The 26113-nt window shown below is 56.9% G+C and overlaps 6 protein-coding genes across 10 annotated transcripts; 3 read left to right on the top strand and 3 right to left on the bottom strand.

Moving 5' to 3' along the window:
* The first annotated feature begins 1219 nt into the window (after positions 1–1219).
* Ly6g6f (lymphocyte antigen 6 family member G6F) lies at positions 1220–5727 on the top strand. Of its 3 annotated transcripts, XM_055591963.1 has the most exons (6): positions 1220–1280; positions 2992–3321; positions 3405–3668; positions 4989–5144; positions 5299–5365; positions 5511–5727. In XM_055591963.1, the coding sequence occupies exons 1-6, from the start codon at positions 1220–1222 to the stop codon at positions 5533–5535; spliced, it is 903 nt and encodes a 300-aa protein (XP_055447938.1). In that variant the 3' UTR covers positions 5536–5727. The 3 variants fall into 3 exon arrangements, with proteins under 3 accessions (XP_055447938.1, XP_055447937.1, XP_055447939.1); XM_055591962.1 differs by lacking the exon at positions 1220–1280 and having other exon boundaries at positions 2854–3321; XM_055591964.1 differs by lacking the exons at positions 1220–1280; positions 4989–5144 and having other exon boundaries at positions 2854–3321.
* A 2064-nt stretch (positions 5728–7791) lies between these two features.
* Positions 7792–8920, bottom strand: LOC129665343 (lymphocyte antigen 6G6e-like). The gene is made up of 3 exons (XM_055591965.1): positions 8854–8920; positions 8127–8252; positions 7792–8015 (listed from the first exon to the last, which is right to left on the bottom strand). The coding sequence occupies exons 1-3, from the start codon at positions 8918–8920 to the stop codon at positions 7792–7794; spliced, it is 417 nt and encodes a 138-aa protein (XP_055447940.1).
* A 2400-nt stretch (positions 8921–11320) lies between these two features.
* Positions 11321–13816, top strand: Ly6g6d (lymphocyte antigen 6 family member G6D). Its single transcript, XM_055591966.1, has 3 exons — positions 11321–11375; positions 11475–11597; positions 13541–13816. Exons 1-3 carry the CDS (start codon positions 11321–11323, stop codon positions 13735–13737), a joined length of 375 nt encoding a protein of 124 aa, XP_055447941.1. The 3' UTR covers positions 13738–13816.
* A 1725-nt stretch (positions 13817–15541) lies between these two features.
* Positions 15542–17710, bottom strand: Ly6g6c (lymphocyte antigen 6 family member G6C). Its single transcript, XM_055591879.1, has 3 exons — positions 17656–17710; positions 16065–16175; positions 15542–15776 (listed from the first exon to the last, which is right to left on the bottom strand). The coding sequence occupies exons 1-3, from the start codon at positions 17708–17710 to the stop codon at positions 15562–15564; spliced, it is 381 nt and encodes a 126-aa protein (XP_055447854.1). The 3' UTR covers positions 15542–15561.
* Positions 17711–18849: 1139 nt separating this feature from the next.
* Mpig6b (megakaryocyte and platelet inhibitory receptor G6b) lies at positions 18850–22286 on the top strand. 2 transcript variants are annotated; one of them, XM_055591977.1, is made up of 6 exons: positions 18850–18907; positions 19168–19509; positions 19662–19752; positions 20096–20136; positions 20263–20339; positions 20539–22286. In XM_055591977.1, the coding sequence occupies exons 1-6, from the start codon at positions 18850–18852 to the stop codon at positions 20641–20643; spliced, it is 714 nt and encodes a 237-aa protein (XP_055447952.1). In that variant the 3' UTR covers positions 20644–22286. The 2 variants fall into 2 exon arrangements, with proteins under 2 accessions (XP_055447952.1, XP_055447953.1); XM_055591978.1 differs by lacking the exons at positions 19662–19752; positions 20096–20136.
* Positions 22287–22950: 664 nt separating this feature from the next.
* Ddah2 (dimethylarginine dimethylaminohydrolase 2) lies at positions 22951–25960 on the bottom strand. 2 transcript variants are annotated; one of them, XM_055591926.1, is made up of 7 exons: positions 25702–25960; positions 24525–24883; positions 24304–24403; positions 24101–24174; positions 23882–24001; positions 23376–23525; positions 22951–23245 (listed from the first exon to the last, which is right to left on the bottom strand). In XM_055591926.1, the coding sequence occupies exons 2-7, from the start codon at positions 24819–24821 to the stop codon at positions 23129–23131; spliced, it is 858 nt and encodes a 285-aa protein (XP_055447901.1). In that variant the 5' UTR covers positions 24822–24883; positions 25702–25960; the 3' UTR covers positions 22951–23128. The 2 variants fall into 2 exon arrangements, with proteins under 2 accessions (XP_055447901.1, XP_055447902.1); XM_055591927.1 differs by lacking the exon at positions 25702–25960 and adding an exon at positions 25026–25626.
* Between the last annotated feature and the right edge of the window lie 153 nt (positions 25961–26113).

Here is a 26113-nt window from a genome sequence, read left to right as displayed (position 1 = left end):
AAAGGAGTCAAGGCGGGGACTCAGGTAGGGCAGGGTCCTGGAGGCAGGGGCTCCTGCAGAGACCATGCAGGAGTGCTGCTTACTGGCTTGAGTAAGCACATAGCCTGCTTTCTTGTACTATTCAGGACAACAGAGCCAGGCATGGCACCTTCCAGTGGGCGGAGCCCTCCTATGTCAACCATCAACCAAGAAAATTCCCTGTGGACCTGCCTGCTGGTCAGAACTACGGAGGCATTTTCTGGATTACGATTCCTTTTTTCCCCACAGGGCCTTAATGTGTAAAGTTGAAATTTAAAAACTAGCCAGCACATTGTATGTGAAAGTCAGAGGACTACTTGGGATAATTCAGTTCTTTCCTCCCACCCTGTGGAGCCTGAGGACTGAGCTCAGATTGTTAGGGCTGTTGCAAAGGCCTTTACCCTGGGAGCCATCTCACTAGCCCAAAAGAAAGTAACGCCATGGCTATGGCTATAGCTCAGTGGCAAACAACTTGCCCTATATTTGAAATAAGTAACTAGCCGTTCATAGTGACACACGCCTGTCACCTCATACCTTGGGAGGGGGATGATCAGGAATTCAATGTCATCTTTAGCTACACAGTGGGTTTAAAGTCAACCTGGACAACTTGAAACCCTGCCTCAAAAAAACAAAACAAAACAAAAAGCCAAATGAACAAAAGGCAACTAACTAAGTAAATGACACATTACACACAATTAGAAGTTTATAAAGACCTGCCTAGAGTTTGGGCATCCATGAATAATCCAGGTCCCTGCTCTGCTTCTCCTTGAACAACAGCTAAAGGCACTCCTCAGGCCTCCTGGAATGGTCTCCGATATGCCAGGCAACCACAGGAAGAGTCATTTGAGCTCATTTAGGGCCTAGATGTACTGTTCTGTGCTGAGTGCGAAGGACAGTCAGCGGGCTATGGCTGACATCTCGGGAGAGACGAGAAGCTGCAGAAGGCATCTAGGCTGAGGAAAGGTAGACATCTGGGATTCCCTCCACACAAGGGCAGTTTGCACCAGGGCCTGACTCCAGGAACTGAAAGATGGACGTCCCCTTTCCCCCAGACAGGCAACTGCGTTTTATCTCCCCACATTCTCCGTCCTGCAGAGGCCGAGCGGCTCCAGCCCAGGGAGTGTGGCCTTTATCTGTGTGCTGTGCTTCCTCCCAGGAAGCACCAGGCCTTTGGCGCAGGGGGACTTGGCAGGCTCTCCCCATGGCAGTACTGCTCACGCTCCTGCTTCTGTTCTTCTGTGGACACCCCCAGGCCACGGCAGGTGAGGGCCAGGAGGGTGGAGGGGTTCTGCAGCTATGTGGAAAGTGGGGAGGCACAGCTGCTGCTTCTTAGCGCTCCTGAACAGGCATGTGAACCCTCTGTGCCTTTAGTCCTGGGGGGACCCGAGGTACTACGGGTCTAGGTTCTATACAGTTTCCTATGTTTTAAAAAGACAAACATTGGGTCTGGAGGTGGAGCTCAGAGTGCTTGCCTAGCACGTACAGAGTTCTCAGTTCATCTCCAGCCAAGGGTTTGACCCCTGTTACCACTTAAACCTGGCATGGTGTGCCATGCCTGTAGCCCCAGAACCTGGGAGCAGACAGCAGCAAGATCCGGCGATCCAGGTAATCCTCAGCTACACAGTTTGTGGCCGAGTTCAGGAATCCTCTAGTACGTTGCTGTGTCCATGAGGGAGTTTCCAGAGAGGTTTTGTTGTTGTTGTTTTCTTTTCTTTTCTTTTTTGGGGTTGTTTGTTTGTTTGTTTATTCAAGACAGGGTTTCTCTGTGTAGCCCTGGCTGTCCTGGACTCACTTTGTAGACCAGGCCGGCCTCAGACTCACAGAGATCCAGCTGCCCCTGCTTCCTGCGTGCTGGGATTAAAGGCGTGCGCCACCGTGCCGGGTTTCCAGAGAGTTTTCAGTGGGGAGGGAAGAGTGTGGCGGCACCACCCAGTGCACTGGGGCCCGAGACTAGATAAAACGGGGAAGGACAAAGCCCATTAGCCAAAATAAATCTTACTTCCAGGAGGGCAGAGGCAGACGGATCTCTTAGTTCGAGGCCAGCCTGGTCTACAAAGTTAGTTCCAGGACAGCCAGGGCTACACAGTGGAACACAGTCTCAAAAACAAAACAAAGACAAACAAACAAACAAAAACCTTGCTTTAGCCAGGTGTTTTGTGGAATCAATGAGAAAGCCACAGTAGCCCAGGCTGGTCTTGAACTCTCAGCTCAGACATTCCTCCTTCCTCTGCCTCCTGAATGCTGTGATTACAGGTGAATGCCACCACACCCACTTACAGCGACGCTTATTTTATTTCTGTTTGTTTGTACTGCTTTGTAATCGCCTTGGCTGGCCTGGTGCTTCCCAAGCGCTAGGATGCGCTAGCCATATTCCCAGGTATGTGCTGCCATACCTGGCTTAGCTTCCTTTAGAAAAACAACAAACCAACAAGCAGGTGAGTGTTTGAAGAGGTTAGGGCTTTCGCCAGCTGTTGCAGCCCCCTTCTGTCCTGACCCAGAGCCGCTCCCAGGCCAGGAAAGATGGAAAGCCTCTGCACCCTTCTTCACCTCCTCTCCTCTCCTCTTCCTGGGACTCACGTGTCCCAGGGCAGCTGGGGATGACACTGAACTCTGATCATCCCCGCTCTGGGTGCTGGGAGCACAGGTGTGCGCCAGCACGGATCCTTTTCTGGATTTACGCCCTGCTGGGGCCCAAAGCCAGTGCCCCGAGCACGCTAGGCAAGCGCGCCCCGGAACCCTGAGCCACACTCCCAGTCCTTGAGAAACTGGGTATGAAACCCCAAACCTCGGCAAAGACTACCGAGTGAGCCTACCCCCAGCCTACCTCCTGTGCAGTCACGTGATAAATGTGCTCACCAGTTAAACCAGTGCTGGGGGCTGAGGGGAGTGGGGGGAGGACGGCAGGAGGTAGAGATGACAAAGGCTTGCGGAAGGCATGGCCGGCTCTGGACCGACACCACCGTTTCTCCGCAGACAGCATCCAGCCCATCTATGTCGCCTCGGGGGACTCGGTGGAGCTGCCCTGTCCTTCACCGCCTGCCCTGCGCGGGGGCCAGCTCCTAACCTGGTTCCGGAGCCCCGCGGCAAGGTCCTCCACCATCTTGGTGGCTCAGGTCCAAGTAGACAGGCCGGCCTCCGCCCTCGGGAAACCCGAAAACGATTCCAGGTTCAAAGTCCTCGGGAACTACTCCTTGTTGCTGGAGGGGTCCCGGGATGAAGAGGCCGGGAGGTACTGGTGCACAGTGATGGATCAGAGCCACAAGTACCAGAACTGGAGGGTGTACGACGTCTCGGTGCTCAAAGGTGAGCTGGGTGTGAAGAGCCCTCTGGACCCCGGAGACGGGGGAGGCCACACGGGAGACTGAAGGGTCCTTCTCTCCTGCCAGGAGCCCAGTTCTCTGTGACGTCTCCGGACGGCCCCTCCTGCTCTGCCCTCCTGTGCTCTGTGGTCCCGGCCAGGCGTCTGGACTCGGTGACCTGGCTAGAGGGGAGGAATCCCGTGAGAGGACACGCTCAGTACTTTTGGGGCGATGGCGCTGCCCTGCTCCTGGTGTGTCCTGCGGAGGGCGTTCCTGAAACCAGGGCCCGGAGGCTGCGGAGCATCCGCTGCCTTCTGCCTCAGAACAAGAGATTGAGCTTTAGCCTGGCAGGTAAACTGAGGAAGGAAATGGAGAGGAGGTATTCTCTCTAGCACATCTCTCAGAGCTAGGGAGGGAGGCAAATCAGGCCAGTAACGTGAGGGTAACTTTGCAATGGGGGAAGGCTTCACCCAAATCTATCACAATCCAACATCCTGGAGGAACAGACCGAGACCGGCTTCGGCAGGGTGTACCCCTCTTTAGACAAAGGTTAACTAGGTGTGAAGACAGAGGCCAGCTAAGTAAACTGCTTGCAACGCAAACATGGGAATCCAAGTTTGAACTCAGAAGTCTTACAGGAGACCCAGTCATGGTGATGTGTGCCTGTCCCAACACTAGGGAGATGGACAGATGGACCCTGGGGCTCTCAGCCAACCCGCCTGGCCTGCTCTATGAGCCCCAAGGCCAGTGAGAGACCTTGTCAGGACCTCTGCTGAGGAACACCAGCCCTGGTGACCCACCCACACGAACACACACAGGCATGCACACACTCAAGAAAGAAATCGGCCGATCGAAGCAGGGCGTGAGAGGCAGGAGGAGGATCAGAAGTTTGAGGGTAGCTTTGGCCATTTGGTGAGTTCAAAGCCAGCCTGGGTTACATGTTGACTCCTCTTCTAAAAGAAAATAATCGGAACAGAAGAAATAGGCCAGCTTCTAGAACTCGAGCTCTCAGGAGGCGGAGGCGGTCAATGTCTGTGAGTGAATGGCCGGCCTGGTCTACACAGCAAAATTTAAGCCAACCAGGGCTGTACAGAGAGGTTCCGTTCCCCTCTCATCCCTGGCCAAAAAAAAAAGAAAGACAAGAAATAGGCCAGTATGGGAGCCAAAGCATGGTGACACACACCTGCAGTCCCAGGACTCAAGAGGCTGAGGCAGGAGTTCAAGGCCAGTTGGGACTACATGAAACCCTTTTCTCAAAAACAAAGAAAAAGAAAGAAACACACTAAGCTGTTCTTCCTGTGGACTTTCCCATGTCAGAGAGGAAGTACGCAGGGGTTGCTAGGGCGCTGCCTTCTGAAGAAGGGGTCTCAGATACCGTAGTATAAAGGCCTGTTGACAGGGAAGACGGAGCAGAATGTATAACTGCTGTACAAAATAAAAGGCCATTGTACGGAGAACGGTGCTCCTAGATGGAGAATAACCCATTTGTAAGTCAGAGAGAGGAGCAAATGGCCATTGTTTCCGAGAGAATGAGTACGTGAGTGAGGGGGATAGGGAAGGAAGAAGGGAAACTGTAGAGCCTTCTTTTTCTTGTTCTCCTTCCGTTTTCACGTGTGTGGCATATTTGTGTTGCGGGCCCTGCCTATCGTTCTGGCTCTGCTGTCATGGAAGCTTCCACAGAACCTCCTCCCGCTGCCTGTGCCTCTCTCCCGAGCTGGGATGTGTCCTGGATTCTGGTGCTGTTGTTCACAGCAGGCCAAGGCGTCGCCATCATAGCCCTCAGCGCTGTGCTCTGGAGGCGGAGGGCCCGGGGGTCTCAGGACAGAGGTGGGTCTTTTCCCAGCCAGGTCACCGGGGTGTGAGGCAAAGGGTTGGGTTCACTTCTGGCCTCTGTCTGCCCTCGGGGAGGGGTGGCGAGGACCACGCCCCTGAATCGTCTGGGGACATAGTATCTATGCGCCCCATGGCTTCTTCTCCGCAGAACCCCCAGTTCTTCACTTCAAACCTGAAGTCCAGGTCTACGAGAACATCCACTTGGCCCGCCTTAGGTAAGGTGGGCCGGAGGCTTATGCCCCGGGAGGCCTGAGCATGGGAGGCCGGCGCCTGGAAACGGGTCGGATTGCGGACGGGGTCCCTGGTTCCTGCGGAGGTTCAGTGGCCCTGACACAGCCTTTTGCTTTGTAAACCCTACAGCCCGCCCACCCACAAGACCAGGTGATCTGCTTCCGAAATCCTGACCTGTGACCCTGGCACCTGCGGATGTCCCTGAAAATCTTGGCAAAGGGGCGGGGTTGAGGGCATGGCTCTCTGTCCTCTTGGCTTCCAACAGCCGCCATGCTGGAGGGGCCAGGGGTGGCAAAAGGAAGGGAGTAACATCGTAACATCGTCCTATGAAATGATAAAACCTACAAAAAAAGGTGTGGCCTCCTGTCTTGAAGCAGCAGCAGGAGAGGAGTGACGCGGAGTGAGAAGTATTGTGGGGTCTGGAGTCCCTGATGGCAGGAGGGACAGGGGAGCCCAGAGAAGTGGTGGGGTGCCTGTCCGAGAGGCTGAGGCTGCGTGTGGGGGAGGAACAAGGAAGAGAGGAGCTGACTCAGACGCTGAGTGGGGAGAATGGAAGCCCTGAAGGGCAGAAGTGGGGAACGGAGAAGACTTCCACAGGCCTCTAAGTGCACCAGGACCTCCCCGCCCCATGTTCTCACAGAGAGAAGTTGTGAGGGAACAAGACCTTTAATCAGGCCCCAGACTTCCTCAGATGGAAGAGGAGGGAGGGCGCCCAAGGAGGAACGCCTGTTGGCAGCCCCACAGGGGCTCTCCCCTTATCCTGGGCACCCAGGCTTCTCTGCCGGCCTCTATCGGCTGGAGCAGCTTAGCATGCCTGACTCCCCGAGAGCTCTGCCCCTAGCTCCCGTGGGCCCCATGCTCTCTCTCTCCCTGGGCAGAGGAAGGGTATACAACAGCTGGCAGATAGGTCCCAGCGGAGGGAATACTTCCAGGCTGTCTGAACAGAGGGCAGCCGTGGGCCGGTGAAGCGGAAGAGTACACCAGTGCTCCCGAAGCAAAGCAGCTGGACCCTGGCCTCCAGGAGCGAGCTGGGCTCCGGGCCACGCCCTCACATGCGGCCCTGCCAGGTTCTCCTTTTGACTCTTGGCTCAAGCTTGGCTGTCAATAGAGGGAGCAGCTTTCCTGGAACCCTTGCCTGCATCCTTCACGCTGCAGCAGCCTGAGCAGGAAAGAGGAGACAGCTACGCAGATGGTGTCTGGGCAGGGGGCGCCGTTCAGGGTAGTGTGCCAGCCCAACCCACCAAGCAGCTACAGTTCGTTCTTGTGCTCGCCTGTGCGTGTGCGTGTGCGTGTGTGTGTGTGTGTGTGTGTGTTGACCACATACAAGTGTACATGTGCTCACAGCAGTGCGTGTGTGGAAGGCGTCAGACTTCGTGCTCTATCCCTCTGTATCCCGTGCTTTGGGAAAGGGTCCCTCAGTAAACCCGGAGCTGGGCTGGTGGCCAGCAAGCCCCACAGATCTTCCCTGCTCTGGTCCCTCCGGCCCCCGATGGCACTGGGGTCACAGCACCCCATGTGGTTCTGCGCAGCTCTTTATCTTTAAATCTTTGCTCGTGCTGGTGTTCTGCCTGCATGTGTGTCTGCACGCCACGCTGTGTGCAGAGCCCGGGGAGGCTGGAGAAGGGCGTGGGCTCCCGGGGACGGCAATGCGGATGGCTGTGAACCACCACGAGAGTGCAGGGAATTGAACCTTGGGTCCTCTGCAAGGACAGCCTTAGTCACTGAGCCACCTCGTCAGCCCCATGCCAGCTTTTTAAGTGGCGCTGCCAGGGGAGGAGACCCGGTCCTTGCGCTTACACAGCACATGTGGAACCCAAGGAGCCACCTCTTCTGCCCTCTAGAGTTCATTCTTAAGGCGCACCCCTGTGTGTTTCAGCCCCCCAACTCGTGACAGCAGAATTACCGGCCTCGCAGACAGCGCTCTTACTATGCTCACATAGTATTTATTTGCTTTGGGGTGGTGCAGGGGATTGAACCCAAGGCCTCGTGTATGGCAGGCAAGCACTCTATCACTGGGCTACATCTCTCCCCACTAGCCCTTTTATTAACTGTACTCCGTTCTCGAGACCCTCGGGTACCAAGTGACCTCTTTCCTCAAAGTGCTCTACCCCCAGCAGCCCCAGTACCACTTCCGTCCCTTTGCCTGGGACCCACGGCTCATTCAGGGTAGCTGACCTGGGGCATCTAGAGGAAAGACAGCAGGGCTTTCTTATGAGGCGAGGCTCCCGACACAGGCCTGCAGGAAGCAGAACTCCAGCGGTAGCGATCAGGTCTGTGGAGGGGTCGGGTTCGATGGCTGAGGGTTTTCACACAAAGCCGCACCCTTGAGCATGTCTCAGAAGTATCTGTGCAGGTGTTTTCGAGTCCCTGGTGACTCAGAGTCCTGGGCTAACCATCCTGGACTCACAGGCTACAGGAAGATCTGTACCCCCCAGCCAAAGAAGGCTGCCAGGAGTAGCAGGGTGGCTAGAGGGAGGCTTGGGAGTGGCTGGGAGGCAGCGGTGTTGCATAGATCCTGCTCACAGCACCGGTGCCGAAGAGTATAGGCCTGTGACCAGTAGGTAGTACGGCCCAGCAGAGGGCACTGGGCCCTTGGGAGGCAGCCTTTCCGTTCGATGACCTCCTCACTTCCGTCTGTGGGACAAAGGAGGGATGCTGAGGTTATGGTGGCAGGAATGGCAGAGAAGAGAGAGAGACGAGGCGCCACCCCAAGAAGGGCCATATCGGAGCACAGGTGGTACATACCTGAGGTGCCGACACTGATACCACACACCTCGTCTTCCTGACACTCCTTGGGGACAGGGTAGCAGGGCTTGGCAAAGCTGCAGGTGTAACAGTGGAGGTGTCCTCTGTCTGGGGAAGTGGCGAGACCTGTTGGGTCAGCCGAGAGCAAGTCAGGGAGAAGGTAAGAGGCAAAGCCCGGACTTCTGGGGCACACAGAGGGCTGAGCCACAGAGGAGGGAGAGCAGGGCCTCGAAACAGAAGCAGACAGAGAGATACAATGGTGAAGGAGGAAGAGGGCATGCCGGCAAAGAATCAGGCAGAAGCGAGACGGGTGCAGCGATCAGGAGAGACAGACAGGAGCAGAGGCCAAGAGAAACAAGCCAGCAGAGACTGGTGCAAAAAGCCAGACGTGAGCAGGAAGGGGGGATGCAAAAGTTAGCTACGTGGTGCCAGAGACAGAGGAGGAGGCAGGAGCTGCCATTGACTGCGGCACTCAGCACAGAGCCACATGTGAGAGGCAAGGGTAGGGCAGTTACTTTCAAATCCCCCCCCTCCCCCCCGCCTTTTGAGACAGACTTTTACATAGTCCAGGCTGGCCTGGGAGTCCAGAGCCTCCTGCCTCAGGCTCCCAATGTCCTAAAATCTCTCCATCTCTCTTCACCTCCGCCAGCTCCCTTCCCATTCTCTATCCCAGCCCTGACACAAGCCCCTGCCCCAGCCCTCTGCCCTTGTGGATTCCTCAGCCTACCCTTATCCGGCACCCCTGAGAAGAACAGGATGCCGAGGAAGACGAGGAAGGCGCTGGACAGGCCCATGGTGGGACCGGCTCAGCAGTCAGGGAGGGTATGACCTGCCAGAGCACACCTAGTCAAGACAGGGAGGAACCAGCAAACAGAGCGAGCAGGAGAATCTGGGGTGTGGAAAAGTGAGACATTCGCCCGCCTGATGCAACACCTCTTTCCTGCACCTGAGCCTCTAGCTCCTGGCCCACTTGCCTGGAGGGTCTTCTGCTGTTTTCTCAGTGTTTGCTAACTCAGCCGTCTGCCTCTCTGGAGCTGTGTCTGGCGCCTTCTCTCCTGCTCTCCTCCCTCCCTCCAGCTCAAGCTGTTCTCCTTTCTCCTTGTTTTTGTCTATCCCCTCAGAGCTCAGCTGGCCTCTCAAGGTTCCACTCTGACCCCTTCCCTGCCCTAGATGTTAGAGTCCTGTTTGACCATGGTATCAACAAAGCCCACCCCCCCATTCCCACACCCCACCCCACCCACAAAGCCTAGCTGTGGGGGGGCCCGCCCCCCCCCCCGCTCACATCCCTTTGATTCCCCCCCCCAAAGCTTCAACACTGCTACCCCATAATTACCCCTCCTGGTTTTACTATGTTGCCGGAAAGAATTAATCAGGAGCTGGGCTGGAAGGATGTCTGTCCTTCCTCTGAGAAGAAGCTGGAGATTGGTCAGGTTTCCGGGAGAAGGGCTGGCATTAAGGAAGGTTAGGGATGAAGAGACTGGGTGGGGACAGAGAGTCTGGGGGGTTTCTCCAGCCCTCAGGCAGCCCAGGAAGAGGGCGGTCGGTGGGCATCTCAGCCTGACGACCCCACAGGTCTGTTCTGCAGATGAATCCTATCAATATTTAGCATAATGGGCTGGTGAGACCATTGCGTAGGTAAAGGTGTCTGCTGTGTAAGCTCAGGGCCTGAGTTTAAGCCCTGGCTCCAACACACAGGTGGAACCAACTGCCCAGAGCTGTCGTCTGGCCCCCACACATGCGGGACGGCATTCGCTCACCTGTGCTCACGAAGACACACAAATAATACATTTTATTAACTCATTTAGGGGCGCTTTTCTTTTCTTCTCTTTTTCGTGGCTGGCCTGGAACTTACTGTGTAAATCAGATTGGCCTCGGACTCACAAAGATCCTCCTGCCTCTGGGCCTGGGCTACCACAAAGACTTTTTAATTATGTATACGTGTGCGTGCGTGTGTCCGTGTGGATACATGCTTGTGAGTGCAGGAGCCCAGAGGCCGGACGCTGGATCCCATGGAATGGTGGTTACTGCCGTCCACCGTGGGCACCGGGAAAGGAGGCTGTTCAGAAAGAAGTGTTCGTATCCGCTGTTACCTACTTCTCCAGCCCTAAATTTAAAAACAAAAACAAAACAAACCAAAACAACCCAAACATTTAAAGAAATTAAGGGGCTAGAGATAGCTCAGTAGTTCAGAGCACTTGTCGCTCCTGCAGAGGACGCAGGTTCTATTCCCAGCACCCACATGGTGGCTCACAGCCGTCTGCAACTCCAGCTCCAGGGAACGCATTCTGGTGCCGGGCTCGCCTGTGGGGCACGCTACATTAGGCAAAGCATTCATTCACATAAAATAAACCTTTAAAGGAAGCCACGTGTGCTGCTCCTGTCTATAATCCCAGCACCCATGGGGCGGAGACGGCAGGGTTGCCATAAATTTGGGGCTAGCCTGGACTACGTGCTGAGCTACAGGCCAGCCTAGGCTATGTGTAAGACTGCCTCAACAACCACACACACACACACACACACTAAATATATATAATTCAAAACAATAACCAGGACATTTAAAAATGATATTGAAGCCAGGCATGGTGAGTCATGTAATCCCAGCATGAGACGCTGAGGCAGGAGGGTCAAAGACAGCCTTGTCTCAGAAACAACATCAGCTAGTGAAATAAATAGCTTGGTCTAGTTTGATTCATTTAACAAATAAAAACAAACGTATCATATGTTAGGAAGGTGCCGTTTTGTGAAAGGAATAATTGCCACCCAGAGCACAGAGAGAACGGCGTTCTCGCGTTTCCGAGAGTCCATTCCTGCTGGTCGTAATCAGAGGTGGCTGGGTTTTCATAACCTACTTCTGCATTCCATCTGGAATATGGGTGAAGGAGAACAACCCTCAGGTGCAGAACTGGAACAGGAAGACCTTTGGGGGGCTTCTGGAGGGACTTAGGGTCCCCCGGGGGTTCTTGGGGCCACCGTTCTGGAGCCACTGCTGGGAATGGGGGAGTTCAGGGCTTCAGAGGACGCTCAGAGTCACCCACGGGGCCCCTCCCTGGCCCCATTGGGGCCCTGCTGCCTTCCCAGGGAGACTCTTTCCTCGCTTTTTATTGCCCTATAAAGCTCAAGGCAAGGGGGATATAAAGCTGGCAGAGCACAGCCTGAGAGGGGTGGGCGGGAGGGAGAGGAGCGCCTGGCTTAAGATGAGCCCCCAACTAGTCTGGATCCTGCTCAGCGCCCTGCTAGGGGCCGCTCTGGGTAAGGACAGGCTCTTCCGCTCTGGCACAGGCCGTCCTTCGTCCTTCGCTGCGCCAGGACCCCTCTAAGGGCCGGTCCGCACCTCTTCTTTCCTGCCAGGACACAGAACGCGCTGCCATGACCTCGGTGGAGGCCCCAGCAGCTCCTGCCAGAAGACGGTGATCACCTGCCCCGAGGGCGAGCGCTGCAAACCTCAACCCAGCCCGGGACAAGCCAAGCAACGTGAGTCCACCCGCTTTCAGCCAGCCCCCTTTCTAGCCTGCTGGCTTCTATCCTTCCCAGCTCGGTCCGCTCTGGGCAGATGGTGCCACTGTTGAAGCAGAGCGGTCTAGCCCCGCTGCGTCCTGGCACTGTGCCTTGAGCGGCCCACACTCCGCAGGCTCCCACTTCCCTCCCTTTTCTAGAGGAACCGCATAGGCCCTTCCTAGGGAAGAAGCTGTCTCCGAAGACCGAAGAAGACCCGGAGCCAAAATGTCAAACCGTTTGGTTTGACAGGAACATGACAAAAGAAATGCACAGAGTTCCCGTTTGTGCCCAGTTTCAACAGAAACTGACATGCTAAGGGGTCAGGGTCATGACCAAGACCGGAAAAGGATGGCGTGACACTATCTGCCTAGATTTAGGTTCGGTGGGATGCTTGCTCGCTCCACGATCAGAGCAGATAGCCCACTGACTTTATTTATTTATCTATCTATCTATTTATTTATCTATTTATCTATTTTCTTTGGTTTGTATTTTTGGCTGATATGGTTGGCTGGTTGGCTGGTTGGCTGGTTGGTTGGCTTGAAACAGGATCTTACTGTGTAGTCTTGGCTGGCCTGGAACTCACTATATAGCCCAGGCTGGACTTGAACTCACAAAGATCTGCCTACTTCTACGTCCTGGGTGCTGAGATTAAAGGCAGGTATGAGCCACCATGCTTTGCTTAAAATGATTTTTTTTTATAGATTTTAAATTTTGTTTTATGTGCATGAGTATTCTCTTGCATGCAGGTTTGTGTGCCACAGGTGTGCCTGCTGCCTGCAGAGGTCAGAAGAGGGGTAACATCCTCTGGACCTGGAACTGTGGGTGATTGTGAGCCACCAGGTGGGTGCTGGGGGTGGGCCAAGTCTCGTGGAGGAGTGATGAGAGCTCCAAAGCCTCCTCAGCCCCGACTTACTATTACTCTGGAAACGTCTGTTTTTATGTAGGAGTGTGCATGTACGCATCTATGTGCGCAGTGTGTGTGTATGGATGTGTGTGTGCGTGTGTGTATATGCGTATGTGTGTAAGCATGTGTGTGTGTGTCTGAGTGTGTGACACACCTGTGTAGGTACCCTCGGCAGAGCGTGCAGTTTCTGGAGCTGGAGTTACAGTGTTTGTGAGCCTGATGTGAGAACTCGGGTTCCCTGGAAGGCAGCAAGCGTTCACAACCATTGTGCTAGCTTCCCAGCTTCGTGTGTGTGTGTGTGTGTGTGTGTGTGTGTGTGTGTGTGTGTGTGTATATATATATATATATATATATATATATATATATATATAAACTTATTTTTAACACAGGGTCTCACATGTCCCAGGCTGGCCTCAAACTTGCTGTGGCTCCAGGGATGACTGTGACCTTATGACCCTTTCTCCACATGGTGGGCACGACCACGTCCTGTTTATTTTGGTACTGAGGGTCGAATCCATGCCTTTTGCACACGAGGCAAGCATTTTACTAAGTGAGCTACAGTCCCAGCTCTGTTTGGTGTTTTGTTGGGACAGGGTCTCGATGCATAGCCCGGAGCAGCCTTTAACTCAGTGTGTTGAACAGACTGTCCTTGAACTCCTGGCAATCCTCCTGCCTCAGCCTCCTGAGTGGCTGTGTTACAGGCATGCCCCACTACGCCCAACTGTAGTTTTACTTTCCTCACAGTGCTGGTTATTTTGCCAGGTCGTCCCTTTTGTGTTTAGCTGCCCTGTCCCCACGTTGAGGCTGAGGCAGGAATGGCCTGGGCTCCTGAGACATCACAGCATCGCTGCCTAGGGCAGCATCTACGCTCCAGTCCCTTGGTTTCAGGGAGGTGCCTGTCTGTCTGTCTGTCTGTTTTGTACTTTTGGAGGGCGTGGTATCCCTTTGAGTCCCTGGAAATTGCATCTCTTCTCTCGGGGACGGCAAGTTCAACACCCCAGTGTCGTTCTTTCAGCCCTGAGCCAGCAGCGCCCGGCCTGTGTGGCCACCCATCAGGTGGGCGTGGAGCCGGTGGGAGACATCACTTTCACGACTCACACAAAGTGCTGCTTTGGAGACGTGTGCAACCGCGCCGTGGCCAGCCCGGCCACCCCCTTCTGCATCGTGGCGGCAGCTGTCACCACCCTGGCCTGGCTCTTGCCAGGGCTGTAGAGCGGACAGCGGGACTGACGGAAGAGAAGAGACTGAGGCTTCCCAGGAGTGAGTGACTGAACAGCCCAGAGAAGACAGGCCCTCCACCGTGCGCCATTAAAACTTACGGACTATTCTAGAGCTGACTGAAAAAGTTCATGTTTAGTGAGTTAGTTTGTTTGTTTTTGTTTTTTGAGACAGAGCGATGAGATTAAAGGCATGCGCCACCACAGCTCGGCTGTTTGGTTTTTTTTTTTTTTTTTTTTTTTTGAGACAAGGTTTATCTGTGTAGCCCTGGCTGTCCTGGAACTCACTGTGTAGACCAGGCTGGCCTCGAACACAGAGATCCTCCTGCCTCTGCCTCCCAAAGGCATGTGTTCCTGCTTCCTGCTTCTATGTATCTTCTGTTGGGAAGGAGGCTGAAGGGATAATATGCGGGTTATCTGACTTCTGCTCAGCTAACAGTCCATTATCAGGCCTATAGCAGTCCTTAGGCACGGAGACGCTGTCCTCAGTGGCTCCTGGAACCTGCTGCCAGGGAGAGCCTTCCTTCACAAGGACGGCCAGTGAGGGGGAGGTGAGGGGAGGGTTCCCAGGATTCCATGAGCCCGCTGTCTGCCTCGTTTTCCGCACTTCGAGACTTGGCTCCCGATAGGACTGTTTCGAACTGAGAAAGGAAAGCTGCTCTAACCCAGTTAGAGGTGGAAGCAAGAGCCAGCTCCCTGTGGGTACAGAGCTCTCCTCCCCTTTCTGGGCGCCTCGAGCGAAGCTGCACCTGCTTCTTGGCAGGATGTAGTGTGAATCTGGGATAAGGGTTGTTTTTTTACACACTAGTGCCAGTGTGCCACCCTCGGGTATGAGAAGTGAGAAAGGCTTGAAAAACTTGCGCTTCGTTTTGGCCAGCCCAGCATCTTAGGGAAACGCCCCAGACCTCTTTGGTAAGGGCGAGGGTGTGGCTTCGAGGTGAAGTTTCCGTGAAGATGGAAACTCCTCCTCCTTTTCCTTTCTCCTCCTCCTCAACCTCTTAGATTTACCTCCCAAGTGCTAGGATTAAAAGAGCATAGTGCCCCTTTTTTCTCTTTTGTCTTTCTTTCTTTTCTGCTTTGCTTTGAGAGAGGGTTTCTCTGTGTAACAGCCCTGTCTGTCCTGGAACTCTTTGTAGACGAGGCTGGCTTTGAACCCAGAGATCCACCTGCCTCTGCCTCCCGAGTGCTGGGATTAAAGGTGTGCACCAGCTCAGCCTCTTTCTTTTCGAGACAGGATTTTAGGTGGTCCATACCATCCTCAGACTTGCTATGTAGCCTGAGGGTGATCTTGAACTCCTGATCTTCAGCCTCCTCTTCGAAATTGCTGAGATTGCAGAGGAAAGCCGCCAGGCCCAGATTAGCATTTGTATCTCCTGACAATAACACACACAATTTATTAGACACTGACATTTATTTTCCAAGATGGAAAGAGACGAGCAGAGGGCTTGGTGAATGAACCCCACGCAGTGAGGTCAGCCGGTCCTTTTGGGGTCAAGACAGTAGTCTTTCCAGATGGAGATCCTAGAGGCCCAGCGGCGGCGTGCATCCAAGCAGGGAGCCCTGTTGATGGCCAGTGAGGAGGTAGAGTGGTTTAGAAGGAAATGGGGAAGGACTTGGGGGGAAATGGAGGGGGCCGGCTGAGGGAACGGAGGGTGGCTAGAAAGACCACTCCACGGACAGTCCCATGAAGTAAATGGGACAGAACTCGGGAAATGATCTTCAGAAAAGGGGAGAACGTTCTGGAAAGCCGCAGCTCTGAGGACAGAGGAGGAAAGGCTCAGGCTGTGTGGATGGGAGGAGGGCAGCCGTGGGGTGAGTCTCAGTGCAACAGCCAGAGGCCAAGGCCAGCTAAGGAGGTGAGGGAGATGAGAGCCAGGGCAGGCGTGGGCCTCGGCGCCGGGCTGTTGCAGTTGTCCTTCTCGCAGCAGGTGGTGTTGTAGTTCAGGCCTAGCTTGTGGTTGGTCTGGTTGAAGGCCTCCCGGCAAGGCTCCTCCGGTGTGCCACAGCGCAGGTTAGAGAAAACCCACATCTTCCCTAGAGGGAGGAGCCAACAGAGAAAGGGTCAGGGGTGGGCAACGGCTTGCCTGATCCCTCGTCTACTCTTCTTTCCCAGAGCTGCTTGGCCCTGTCCCTCTTTCTTCTGTTCAGTCTAGTCATCCTCCCTGAGCGTGAGCCACAGCCCTGCTTGTGGCGCCAGCACCCGCGTCGTGGGGTTGTCACAGTAGACACAGGGCAGCGCCTGGCCCATGATCGTCTCCCTGCTGTAAGCCTCTGTCCTGGCCCCCCCCCCAGACCCCTCCCTTCCAGGGAAGGGGACGTTACCAAGGTACACATTTGTGGTCAGGCATTTGTGGCCTGGCTCCAGGCGGCAGGACTGGCGATCCACACAGCCCAGCACAGGGACCTTGTAGCAGGAGTGACATCGAATGTCAGCTGGGGAGACAACAAGTCAGGGTGAGTCACGGAGGACAAGCTGAGGTAGGGATGAGGATGGAGAAGTGCCAGTGAGCGGCCAGCGCCTCCCGCCTGCTTTGTTCACAGAGAAGAGCAGGTGAGCGATGCAAAGAAAGTCCCAGGGCGTGGGCGATGGGTGGAGGTACCTGTTCTGTGTGGAAACCTGAATACCTTTCTAAATACCTTCCTCCACCCCAGCCTGTTTGGGATGAGTCAAAGAAACCAACAAAAACACGGGGCTCAGGACGTGGTGTGGGGAGACGCTGGGGACACAGTAGAGCTTAGGGGAGAGGATGAGACGAAGCAGCGAGGAGACATTCAGAAGTGTGGGCGTTGGCATTGCCTTCAGGGATGGCAGGGAACAGACTGTGAGGAAGCCACCTGTGCCCAGCTTCAGCAGCTGAGTGGCTCTCTGCCAAGAGCTTGGGAGGAGCCGGTCCTGAGTGAGCACTCTTACTACTGTTGTGGCCCCCCGTCTACGGAAGAAGGGACCATACCTGGGAGACGCACCACTGGGCTGTCTCCGCATCTAACGAAAGTGGAGAGGGTGTTTGCAGCAGGTGCACGCCAGGATTCCTGTGTTGGCTAACTCCAGATTTGAGCATGCAAAGTTCCACGAAAGAACCATCTGCCGAGGGTGGAGGGAGCCTAGCCTGCCTCCAGGAACCCCATCTCACTCTAGGGTAGGTGTTCCGCCATCTCCTCTCTAGAGAGCTCAGGGTAACTTTCTGATTCTGAGGCTGTATGCAGTGGCTGGCACCACACAGAAGGCTGTGTGTCCCTGGTGGGGACACAGGTGTGTATAACTGAGGAAGGAGCAGAAACCCGCCAGGAAGCACCACTGCTGAGCACCTCTCTGAGAGGTGGGATGGGATCCTCTGAGTGGTCGCTCAGCCCAGAGCAACAGGTGAGTGAAGGCAGGTGTGCTCGATCCTGGGGAACTGCATGCTGGGACTAGCGGGGCAGAGAGCTGGTCGTCAGAAGGTCCAGGAAGGGGACATAAGGAACATAGTGCCATGGAGCTAAGAAGACTGGGCCAGGGGGATATGGGGTGAGGAGAAAATGGCAATGGATACCGGGTCCTTAATGATGGGCAAAGAGCCCAGGTGTGATGGGTGTGTAATGCCAGCACTCAGGAGGCAGGAGGGCCAGGGGTTCAAAGCCAACTTTGGCTCCGAGACTTCCAAAAAAGAAGAAAGAAAGAAAGAGAGAGAGAAAAAAAAAGGAAGGAAGGAAGGAAGGAAGGAAGAGAGAGAAACAAGTAAAGGAAGGAAGGGAGGAAAAGTAGGAAAGGGATGAGAGGGGTAGGGAAAGAAAGGAAAAGAAAAATGGATCAGGGAGCCCATCACAGGCAGACCTCTGGCCCTGGAGGCACTGGAGAGACTAAGCTGGCCGTGGTGGAGAGGACTTGGGACCCTCAGTGTTGGGGAGGAGTGGGGTGGGGGCTGCTGGCACTCACCTGAGACGCAGCAGCAGAGCAGGGCCGACAGGGTGAGCAGCAACAGGTGTCTCATGGTGAGGCCCAATGTCCGCAGCCCCAGCAGCTGGCAGCAGTTTCAGGGATCCAGCTCTGGGAGGTGAGCCCGTTCTCCTCAGGATTTATAATCCCCTGGCTCCTCCCTTCCAGGCCTCTGCCCTGGGTGCCACCTCCCTCCCGGTTTACACCCAGCTGACTAGAGAAAAAAGCCCAGAGGAGGGAAGGGTCTACCCAGGCCTGGGTAGGGAGGGGAGACGGGAGAGGGAGACTGGAGAGGGCAAGCGTTGTTAGTGAGGAACTCCATTTTGGATCTTGGTTTCTGGACCCCCAGCCGAGGGCCCCAGTGCCCTGAGGAGCATCAGAAAAGCCTCTGTGACTCAAACAGCCACAGTGTGGCATCTGCTGGTCCCTAGGGAATGAACAGTGTGATGTAGTCTGGGCTTGGTCATCAACTCTGGGTGCCTGGAAGTGGGGAGGGGGAGGCCAAAATCGACGGGACAATGGAACGGGCTGAATTAATGTAGGCTCACTCCCCATCCCATCTTCCAGGTGATGCGAAGCCACAGGGTACAAGTTTGTGGCATCTTGGAGGGTTTCTGTGATGTCATAGAAGTGGGGCTGAGGGTATGTGTCCTGGAGGGCCACAGGGTGGTTCTTGGGGAGCTCTCACCCCACTGGGCCTGGATTTGGGAGGAGCACCGTGTGTATGGAGGAGCACAGTGGGCACCCAGAGGTGAGGTAAGAACTAAGGTAAAAGCGGAGGTAACAAGGATGACGTCATGCATTGAGCACCCACGGTTTCAGGCATGCTCTGAGTTTATTTGGCTCTCACACGCCTTTATCTCCATTTTCCTGAGGAGGGAACGGGCTCAGGTTAAGCGGCTTGCTCCCATCACCCAGCTACTGTGTGGCAAAGTCAGGATTTGAACTCAAAGGAGCAGAGCTTCACAATCTGTGGCAGGGGATTCATGCTAGCTGGTCGCAGACAGCGCGACTTTTAAACGTTTTAAAAGTGTGAAGACTGCAAGTTGGCTCGTGTGGATTTCTAGAGGGACCCACGAGCTGGTGGCCTGACTCTTATCTGAGCCCCCAGTCCCTCGGTATCCCCACCCCTGCCCCTGGCTTCCCTCCGGTCTCCCTGCTGATTCACTCCCCTCTGACAGCCACATTCCAGCCATGGCCCTGCTCCTGCTGCTGCCTCTGGTGCTCTCAGGAGTGCAGGGGAGCCCCCAGGGTAGGCCATCCCTGGGAAGTGGGGATGGGTCAAGACAGACAGACTAGGGTCGCCCGGTTTGTGTGTGTGTGTGTGTGTGTGTGTGTGTCTGTGTGTCTGTGTGTCTGTGTAGGTGGGGAGGGCTGTTGTGCATTTGTGCATGAGGAAATTCAGAATGTTAGAAGGTCTGGGCAGGGTAAAGAGGTGGGGTATGTGTGTGTGTGTGAGTGAGGAAGGGGGAGAGCGAGCCTCTGACCGCCTTCCACCCCCACTTTTCCTAGTTTCCCTGGAGGGCAGCCCCGGGGACCGGGTGAATCTCTCCTGCATAGGGGTTTCAGACCCCACCCGCTGGGTTTGGGCGCCCAGCTTCCCGGCTTGTAAGGGCCTGTCCAAAGGGCGCCGCCCAATCCTGTGGGCCACGCCGAGCGGCACTCGAAGCGTGCTCCCCCACTTCTCCGGCCGCCTGCGCCCCCTGGACACTGGCATCGGGCGGCTGGAGCTGCTGCTGAGCGCCGGCGATTCCGGCTCCTTTTTCTGCAAAGGACGCCAAGAGAATGAGAGCCGCACCGTGCTCCAGGTGTTGGGGGACAAGGCAGACTGCAGTGCTCCGGGATCTGCCCACGGTAGGGCGAGGCCCGGGGGCACAGGGGCATTCAATTCGGACACACACGCGGAAGAGAAAGCGGGGCGCAGTCCTGTCGAGCGGGAGATCTGGTAGAGCCCTGTGGTCCGTAGCCTGACCTCGGCACCCCTCCCCGCCTCGCGGTTTCCCCAGGGTCCGGGCCTGCCAAGGTCCTCATTCCGCTGCTGGGCGTTGGACTGGTGCTGGGTCTGGGCGCCTCGGGCTGGATCTGGTGGCGGCGCAGGTGAGCACTGAGGTGGGGCCTGGCTTAGTACAAGGTGTGGCCAGTGGGGGTGGGGAGAGGCTGGGCAGAACCCTAAGTTTTGCCAAGAGCAAGAAGTATCCGGAGGCCAGCGGTAGGGAGAAGAATGCCAGAGGTCAGCTCCTCGGGTGCTAAGGCTCCAGGCTGGAGGAGCCGAACGAGAAGGGCGGAAAGCCCAGAGAGTGGGCGGGGCCCGGTCCCGGAAAAGCCTAAGTTGTTTTGCTGGTCGGAGACTGCAGCTTGTTTGCACAGTTCTCATTGGCGCCGCCTGCAGCCGGGGAACCAGTAAGACGGGACTGATGACTCTCCAAGGACTTCCCTACAGGCCCCCGCCCCCGCCCCCGCCTCGACCACTCCCCACACCTGGTGAGATTAACTGCCCCCCACTTCCCCTCTCCTATCCTAACCCTGAATCCTTGGGTCTGAGGCCTTGGCGGGAGCAAAGTTGGTCATTTTCTCTTCATCCTTCAGCTCTGTCCCTCCCTCTCACAGCTCCGGTCATAAACGCTGACCCGCAGAGGCCTTTAGACCAGGAGGGCAAGATGTCAGGCCACCCGGACCAGGAGCCGGTAAGGGCCCTGGCAGGGGAAGGAGGCAGGCCAGCATCCTGGAGGAAAGAAACCTAGCGAGGCTGTGGTGGGGCACGCCGGGGGAGGCCAGGCCTTGCTTCATACGTAGCCTGCTCACCTACTGTGGGGATGAGAAAGGCTGCCTCCAAGCCAAGGGGTCAGATCGCGGAGACCGCACTGCCTGCCCCTCTACCTCCAGAGCCTGCACTACGCTGATCTGGACCAGTCTGTCCTCGGGAGGCCCCGGCGGATGTCCGCAGTCCTTCCTGGTGACGCCCGCACTGTCTATGCGGTGGTAGTGTAAGAGGAAGCCGGCGGTCTTCCAAGCCTTCCACCCCGGCTTCCCTGGTCTGTGTAAGCTCAGCTAGCAGGGCGGGCACCATGGACAGAGGCGGGTGTGGGAGCCGGGACACCCGGGTCGGCCTGTAACTGATCAGCTTTCCAGCCACTCCCATCTCTTCCGTCTTTCCTTCACCATTGATGTCCTCCTCTCTAAGGATGCTCAAGCTGTCTGTGGCAAATAGGTATTCTGTCTGTTCCCCTCCCTTTCCAATCAAGTCTTTTTTTTTTTTTTTTTTTTGGGGGGGGGGGGGTCTGTGTCTTGTTTTTTGAGACAGGATTTCTCTGTGCAGCCTTGGCTGTCCTGTAGCCCTGGTCACTCTGTAGACCAGGCTGGCCTTGAACTCAGAGATCCACCTGCCTGTGCCTCCCGGGTGCTGAGATGAAAGGCGACACCCAGCCCAATCAAGCATGTTGAGCTTTACACCTGCCTCTCTTCCCCCCCTCCTTGCCTGCAGCTGCTCATCTTCTGTTGCCAAACGGTGTCCTGCCACCAGGCCCACGTTCGCTGGCTTGGCCTTAGATGACCCCTCTTTAGACTCCGGTTTGTTTTGTTGCTATCTTCCTTCTAGACACCCTGCCATTGTTCAGTTCTTCCTCACTCCTCTTCTAGAAAGCAAGCCAATTCTCAGCCCCCAAACGACACCCAGTATCCCTTTCCACCCAGACCTCACACCTAGTACACGCTGTGCCACTGGCCTCAGGCGCTCTGCACAAGGCATGTGAAATCTGACTCAGTCCTTTGCCCTTCCCTGGCCCTCCTCTGCATTCTCTCGACAAAGCCAAGTTGCCCAAGCCAGAAACTGGGAGTCAGAGGACACCACCCCCTCCTCTCCCACACAGGGGCTTATCAAGCACGCGTGCGCACGCGCGCGCGCGCGCGCGCACACACACACACACACACACACACACACTCCTTTTAAAGACAGGCTCTCGAGATTCCGAGGCTGGCTTTGAGATCCTGATCTCCGTGCGGCCATGTTCAGTGCTGGATGCCCTGCCGTGCAAGGCCTTGTCTGTCTTAGTGTCACACTCAAGTCTGTCCCTGCTGTGTGTCTGGCTTGCCACCAGGATGTACTTTTATCTTCTGCTGCATGGGTGACCCACAGAACCTTCTGGTCCTATTGTCCTGGCCTTCATCTTTGAAGCCAGAGCGATCCTCCCCTTATCAACCACCAGTTCTCTCCTGGGGCTTCAGCTCTGGGGCCATGGGTGCCGGCTTTGGGTACAGGCGCTGCAAGCACTTTGCCTATTCCTAGGCCTATCCATCATTTTCTGGGTACACACGCCCACCTTAGAGAGATTCTCTCTGAGGATTTGTTGGCTCGTTGAAGTAAATCCCATCTTCGGATTCCTTTTTCCTGTTCCTCATCTCCTGCCTGGATAATTACTTATCCTCAGGATGTCATCCAAATGTAGCCTTTTCTGGAATCCCCTCACCCGAAACACCCCAGTCCCCCACAAAATCTGATGCTCTAGAAACCCCCTGGCTTTTCTCATGGAAACAATCCCATCACAGCTTGTCAGAAACTATGAATTTCCTGGCGTGAGGAAACTCCCTTTTTTAATGCCACTGTTAGCCTCAGTACCAGAATAAATGAGCGTCCCAGAAAACACGGTTTCTTCTTTAGAAACAAAGGTGGGAGCCGGGCATGGTGGCGCACTCCTGTAATACCAGCACTCGGGGAGGCAGAGGCAGGTGGTTCTCTGTGAGTTCGAGGCCAGCCTGGTCTACAGAGTGAGTTCCAGGACAGCCAAGGCCACACAGAGAAACCCTGTCTCAAAAAACAAACAAGAAAGAAAGGGAAGAAAGGTGGACTGGCCAGGCACCACAAGCCTGAGTCACCTGACCCTTGGGTAAATTCAGAAAGTGACCCACCCACACACTTAGTCCTCTGCCCCCTGGCCTGTGCTCCCCACAACAGAAATAGTCTCTTGTCCCTGTTTGTGCCTCAGCCCTATGACAGGGCTGGGAGTGAGCCAGGAGGCACATAAGGGGGAGTGTTTTTAGAGTCCGGCCCGGCTATGGTGGCACACCCCTTTGAATTTGATCCCAGCCCCTGGGAGGCAGAGGAAGGGGGATCTCTGTGAGTTAGAGGCCAGCCACGTCTACAGAGTGAGTTCCAAGGTAGCCAGGGCTACACAGAGAAACTCTGTTTCTAAAACAATAGTAACAAGAAAAATTAAAGAGCCCTCCTCCCTAGCACTGACCCCGGCTTGAGATTTCAGCCCCACCTCATCCCTTTCTCCAATGAGACAGCAGCCACAGCCCTATCTGAAAGCCCAAGTTTATTTTATTGGTTTGACAGGACTCACCCAGTGGCTCCTACCCCTGTCCCATTCTGAGTCCTTCCCTATCCTGGGGCATCTCCAAACTACGACCTACTTCTCATCCTCTGTTACCTAACTCTACCCCCTTCCCAGCCAGTGGGAGCCCCAAGCCCAGGCCCTCAGCTGTGAGGGCGTGTGCTGAGCACCAGGCAGAGGGAGCTGAGGCCAGCGCCAGCCTTCTCCAGTTCTGAGCAGGACACGGGTACCAGGGTGACGTCAGACAGCTTCTGCAGAGCCTGCAGGCAGGAGGACACCGACGGTGTTTTGACCAGTCCCTGATGGTCAGTCCCTGATGGTCCCACCCAGGCTTCCGAAGAAAGGCCCCCTCCTTTCTCTTTGGTTGGTGGAGCCCTTGCCCCTCCTCACCTCCTGGCTGTCGGGCAGGTCTCCACCTCCGCGGTGCAGGAGGAAAGGAGTGCAGCCCGGCGACCCGGGTCGCAGAAAGAGACAGTCGGCAGCCGCGTCGTCTGGGAGGGTCAGGGAGGCGTAGGGGTGATCCGTCAGCACCGCCATTGCCTGGAGAGAGGAAGAGGGTGTTGGCTCCCCACATCTGAGTCTGCCTGACCTAGCACAGAAGGCTTGGGGACAAGGGGCACGTTCGTGAGATAAAGACAGCAAGTATTCAACGCCCGCCGAGTCAGACGCAAGCTGTCTCGGGCACCTGAGCCACGGCTGCTTCCCCCATCCCTCCCCGGCCCTTGTTTCTTCTGTGCCCCCTTGTTGACCAGCGTGTCCCCTTGTGATACGCGAACACAGTCTTAGTGCAGACAAGGCCGCGGGCAATTCCCCAGCTAGCCAGCTTCCCCGCCGCCCCTGCCCCGAGCCACGCCCGCTTGGCTGGCCACGCCCTCGCCCCAGCCCCGCCTCCTCACCCGGACCGCCTTTTGGGCCGCGTCGCTGCTTCCAGCCACCACCGTGCGAGGCCCCCCCATGCCGCAGAGGCCGCGCAGGTGCGAGGTGCCGGAGACGGGCACCGTGGACACGGCGAAGTCCTAGGGAGAGCAGGAGGATTTAGGGGTGCGCAAGGCGCCCAGGTCAAGCCGTGTGGCCCCTTGGCGGCGCGCCCTCCCCAAGCCACTCCGGCTCCTCACCCGGAACGTGTCGGCCACGATCTCGGCTCCTCGGTGATTGGTCCACTTGGAGAGGCCTACGAAAAACTCCCGGCCTGAACTCCGGGAGGATGCGCACGTTTGAAAGCCACAGTGAGTTTGGAGTCAGGACCTGAGGACGCCCAGTCCCCCACGCTCTGGTTGCCGTGCCAAGCCCCCGGGGGCCTGACTGCCCGCGGCCTCACCCGTGAAGAGCACGTCGGTGCCGTCCAGCGTCGCGTTCTCGTCCGCCACCTCCACGATTCGGAGCCCCAAGTCCTGGAGGGCTTTGCGGACTCCATCAATCTTGGAGAAGAGGGAGCGGCCCGAGCCATCCTCACTCCCTGTTTCCCGCCAACCGCAGACGTCCGGCCGCCTCCCCTCGACCTCCCTCCCCCGCACCCCGAGCCACCACCTTGGCGCTCACCTCGGGCCTGCGCGCCGGGCTCCAGGGCCGCGTGATGAGGGCTGTGTCTCCTTGGATCACCGCCGTGTCGCCGAGCAGCGGTCCCAGCGGCAGGCACTCCTCAGGAGGCAGTTCCAGCAGCTGCAGCCCCAGCCGCTGCCTCAGTTTCCCTCCTAGGACTCCATGCTCCCTTTGAGCTTTCGCCAGGTCCAGAGCCGGAAGGCCAGCCCCCGCACCTTCCCCGGATGCCAAGCTCTCGGAGACTCCCCGGATCAGGGCATGGGAACAGCGACCCAGCCCCTCCCCCGGCGTCCCCATCCCATGCACACAGATGCCTCTTCCAGCCAAGCTGACTTCTTTCTTCTCTTCACTTCACTCGTCTGAGAGGAGAAACAGAAGGGGGTGGGGAGGGGAGAAGCAGAGAAAGACGTACAAAGAAGAGGAGGGGAGTGTTAAAAGCTCCCGGGTTCTTCCCCCTGCCATCTCCAGGCGCCCCTCCCGCTCTGCCCGCCCCCTGCAGACCTCCGAGCACTCGTGGACCCCGCTCAGCCGCCTTTCACCGGGGATCAGCTAGCTGTAAGAGGCGCCCAAGGAACGAGACTTGGATCCTTAATCTCCCGAACACCTGTTGCCCCTGCTCAGGGGCTCGGCTGGGTCCCGGCCCCGCGCCCCTCCTGGCAGCCGCTAGGATGCGCTCACTCCCCAAAAATGCGGCGGCCCCGCCCCCTTAACCCTCAGCTGCTCGCAGCAGGAGGGACCCGAAGTCCTGCCAGGGACCCGCAGAGGTTCAGAGACAGGAAAAGAAAGCTGGCTAGTGAGCCAGGGCCTGGGCTGTGCGAGTCCTGACGGCTCGGCGGAGGAAGGGGACGGCGCGCACGCGGGAGGCATTAGAGGCTAAGGAGTTAAGCGTCCTCTCTCCCCACTCGGGAACGTCACGCCGCCCTTCCAGCGACCCGGTCTAAACCAGACTTAGTCCCGGAGGACTGGGAGAGGTCTTAAACGAAATCCGGAGGGCGGGGAGACGGGCGGGGGGGCGTGGAACCGCTCCCGGCTTCACAGCTCCGTTACGCTCAAGTCTACCCCGCCCGAGAGCAGGCTGAACGCACACTCCGCCCGGTGCAGGCACGGACGCAGCCCCCCCCCCCCCAAACTCGCCTCTCCACGCCGTCCGGGAGGACAGCCCCTTCTCCAGACTCACCGCGGCCACCTCCACTCCCGCAGCGCTGCGAGCCGGCCTTGGCCCCACCCCCGGCGGAGAGTTCGTGGGGCCCGGAGCCTGGGTCTTCTCGCTGGAGACCCTGGGAGCTCGGGCGTCTGAGGGGCTCCGCGGTAGGCGAGCTCAAGGACGGCGGTGGGGCGGGGGCGCGCTGGTCTGGCGGCTCCGGGGCATTGTCTAAGCGGGACGGGGCGGGGCCTGCCGAGGCCACGCCCCCTCCGCCCTGCTAGGCCGCGCCCCCTCCTCCGGGACCGCGCGCCCCCTCGAGGCAGCGAACCCCGGCACCGCCCCGAGAGCGCGGGCCGGGCCCCCCAGACCCCGGGCCGGGGCCCCCCAGACCCCGCGGGCTCCGGCTGCGGGGCCGCAGATGCGACGTGGACCGCAGAACAGCCCT

Source organism: Psammomys obesus, unplaced genomic scaffold (genome assembly GCF_907164565.1).
Source record: "Psammomys obesus unplaced genomic scaffold, mPsaObe1.curated_primary_1811, whole genome shotgun sequence".
NCBI lineage: Eukaryota > Metazoa > Chordata > Mammalia > Rodentia > Muridae > Psammomys > Psammomys obesus.
Note: the sequence above shows the minus strand (reverse complement) of the source record. Positions and strands in the feature narration are given on the sequence as shown.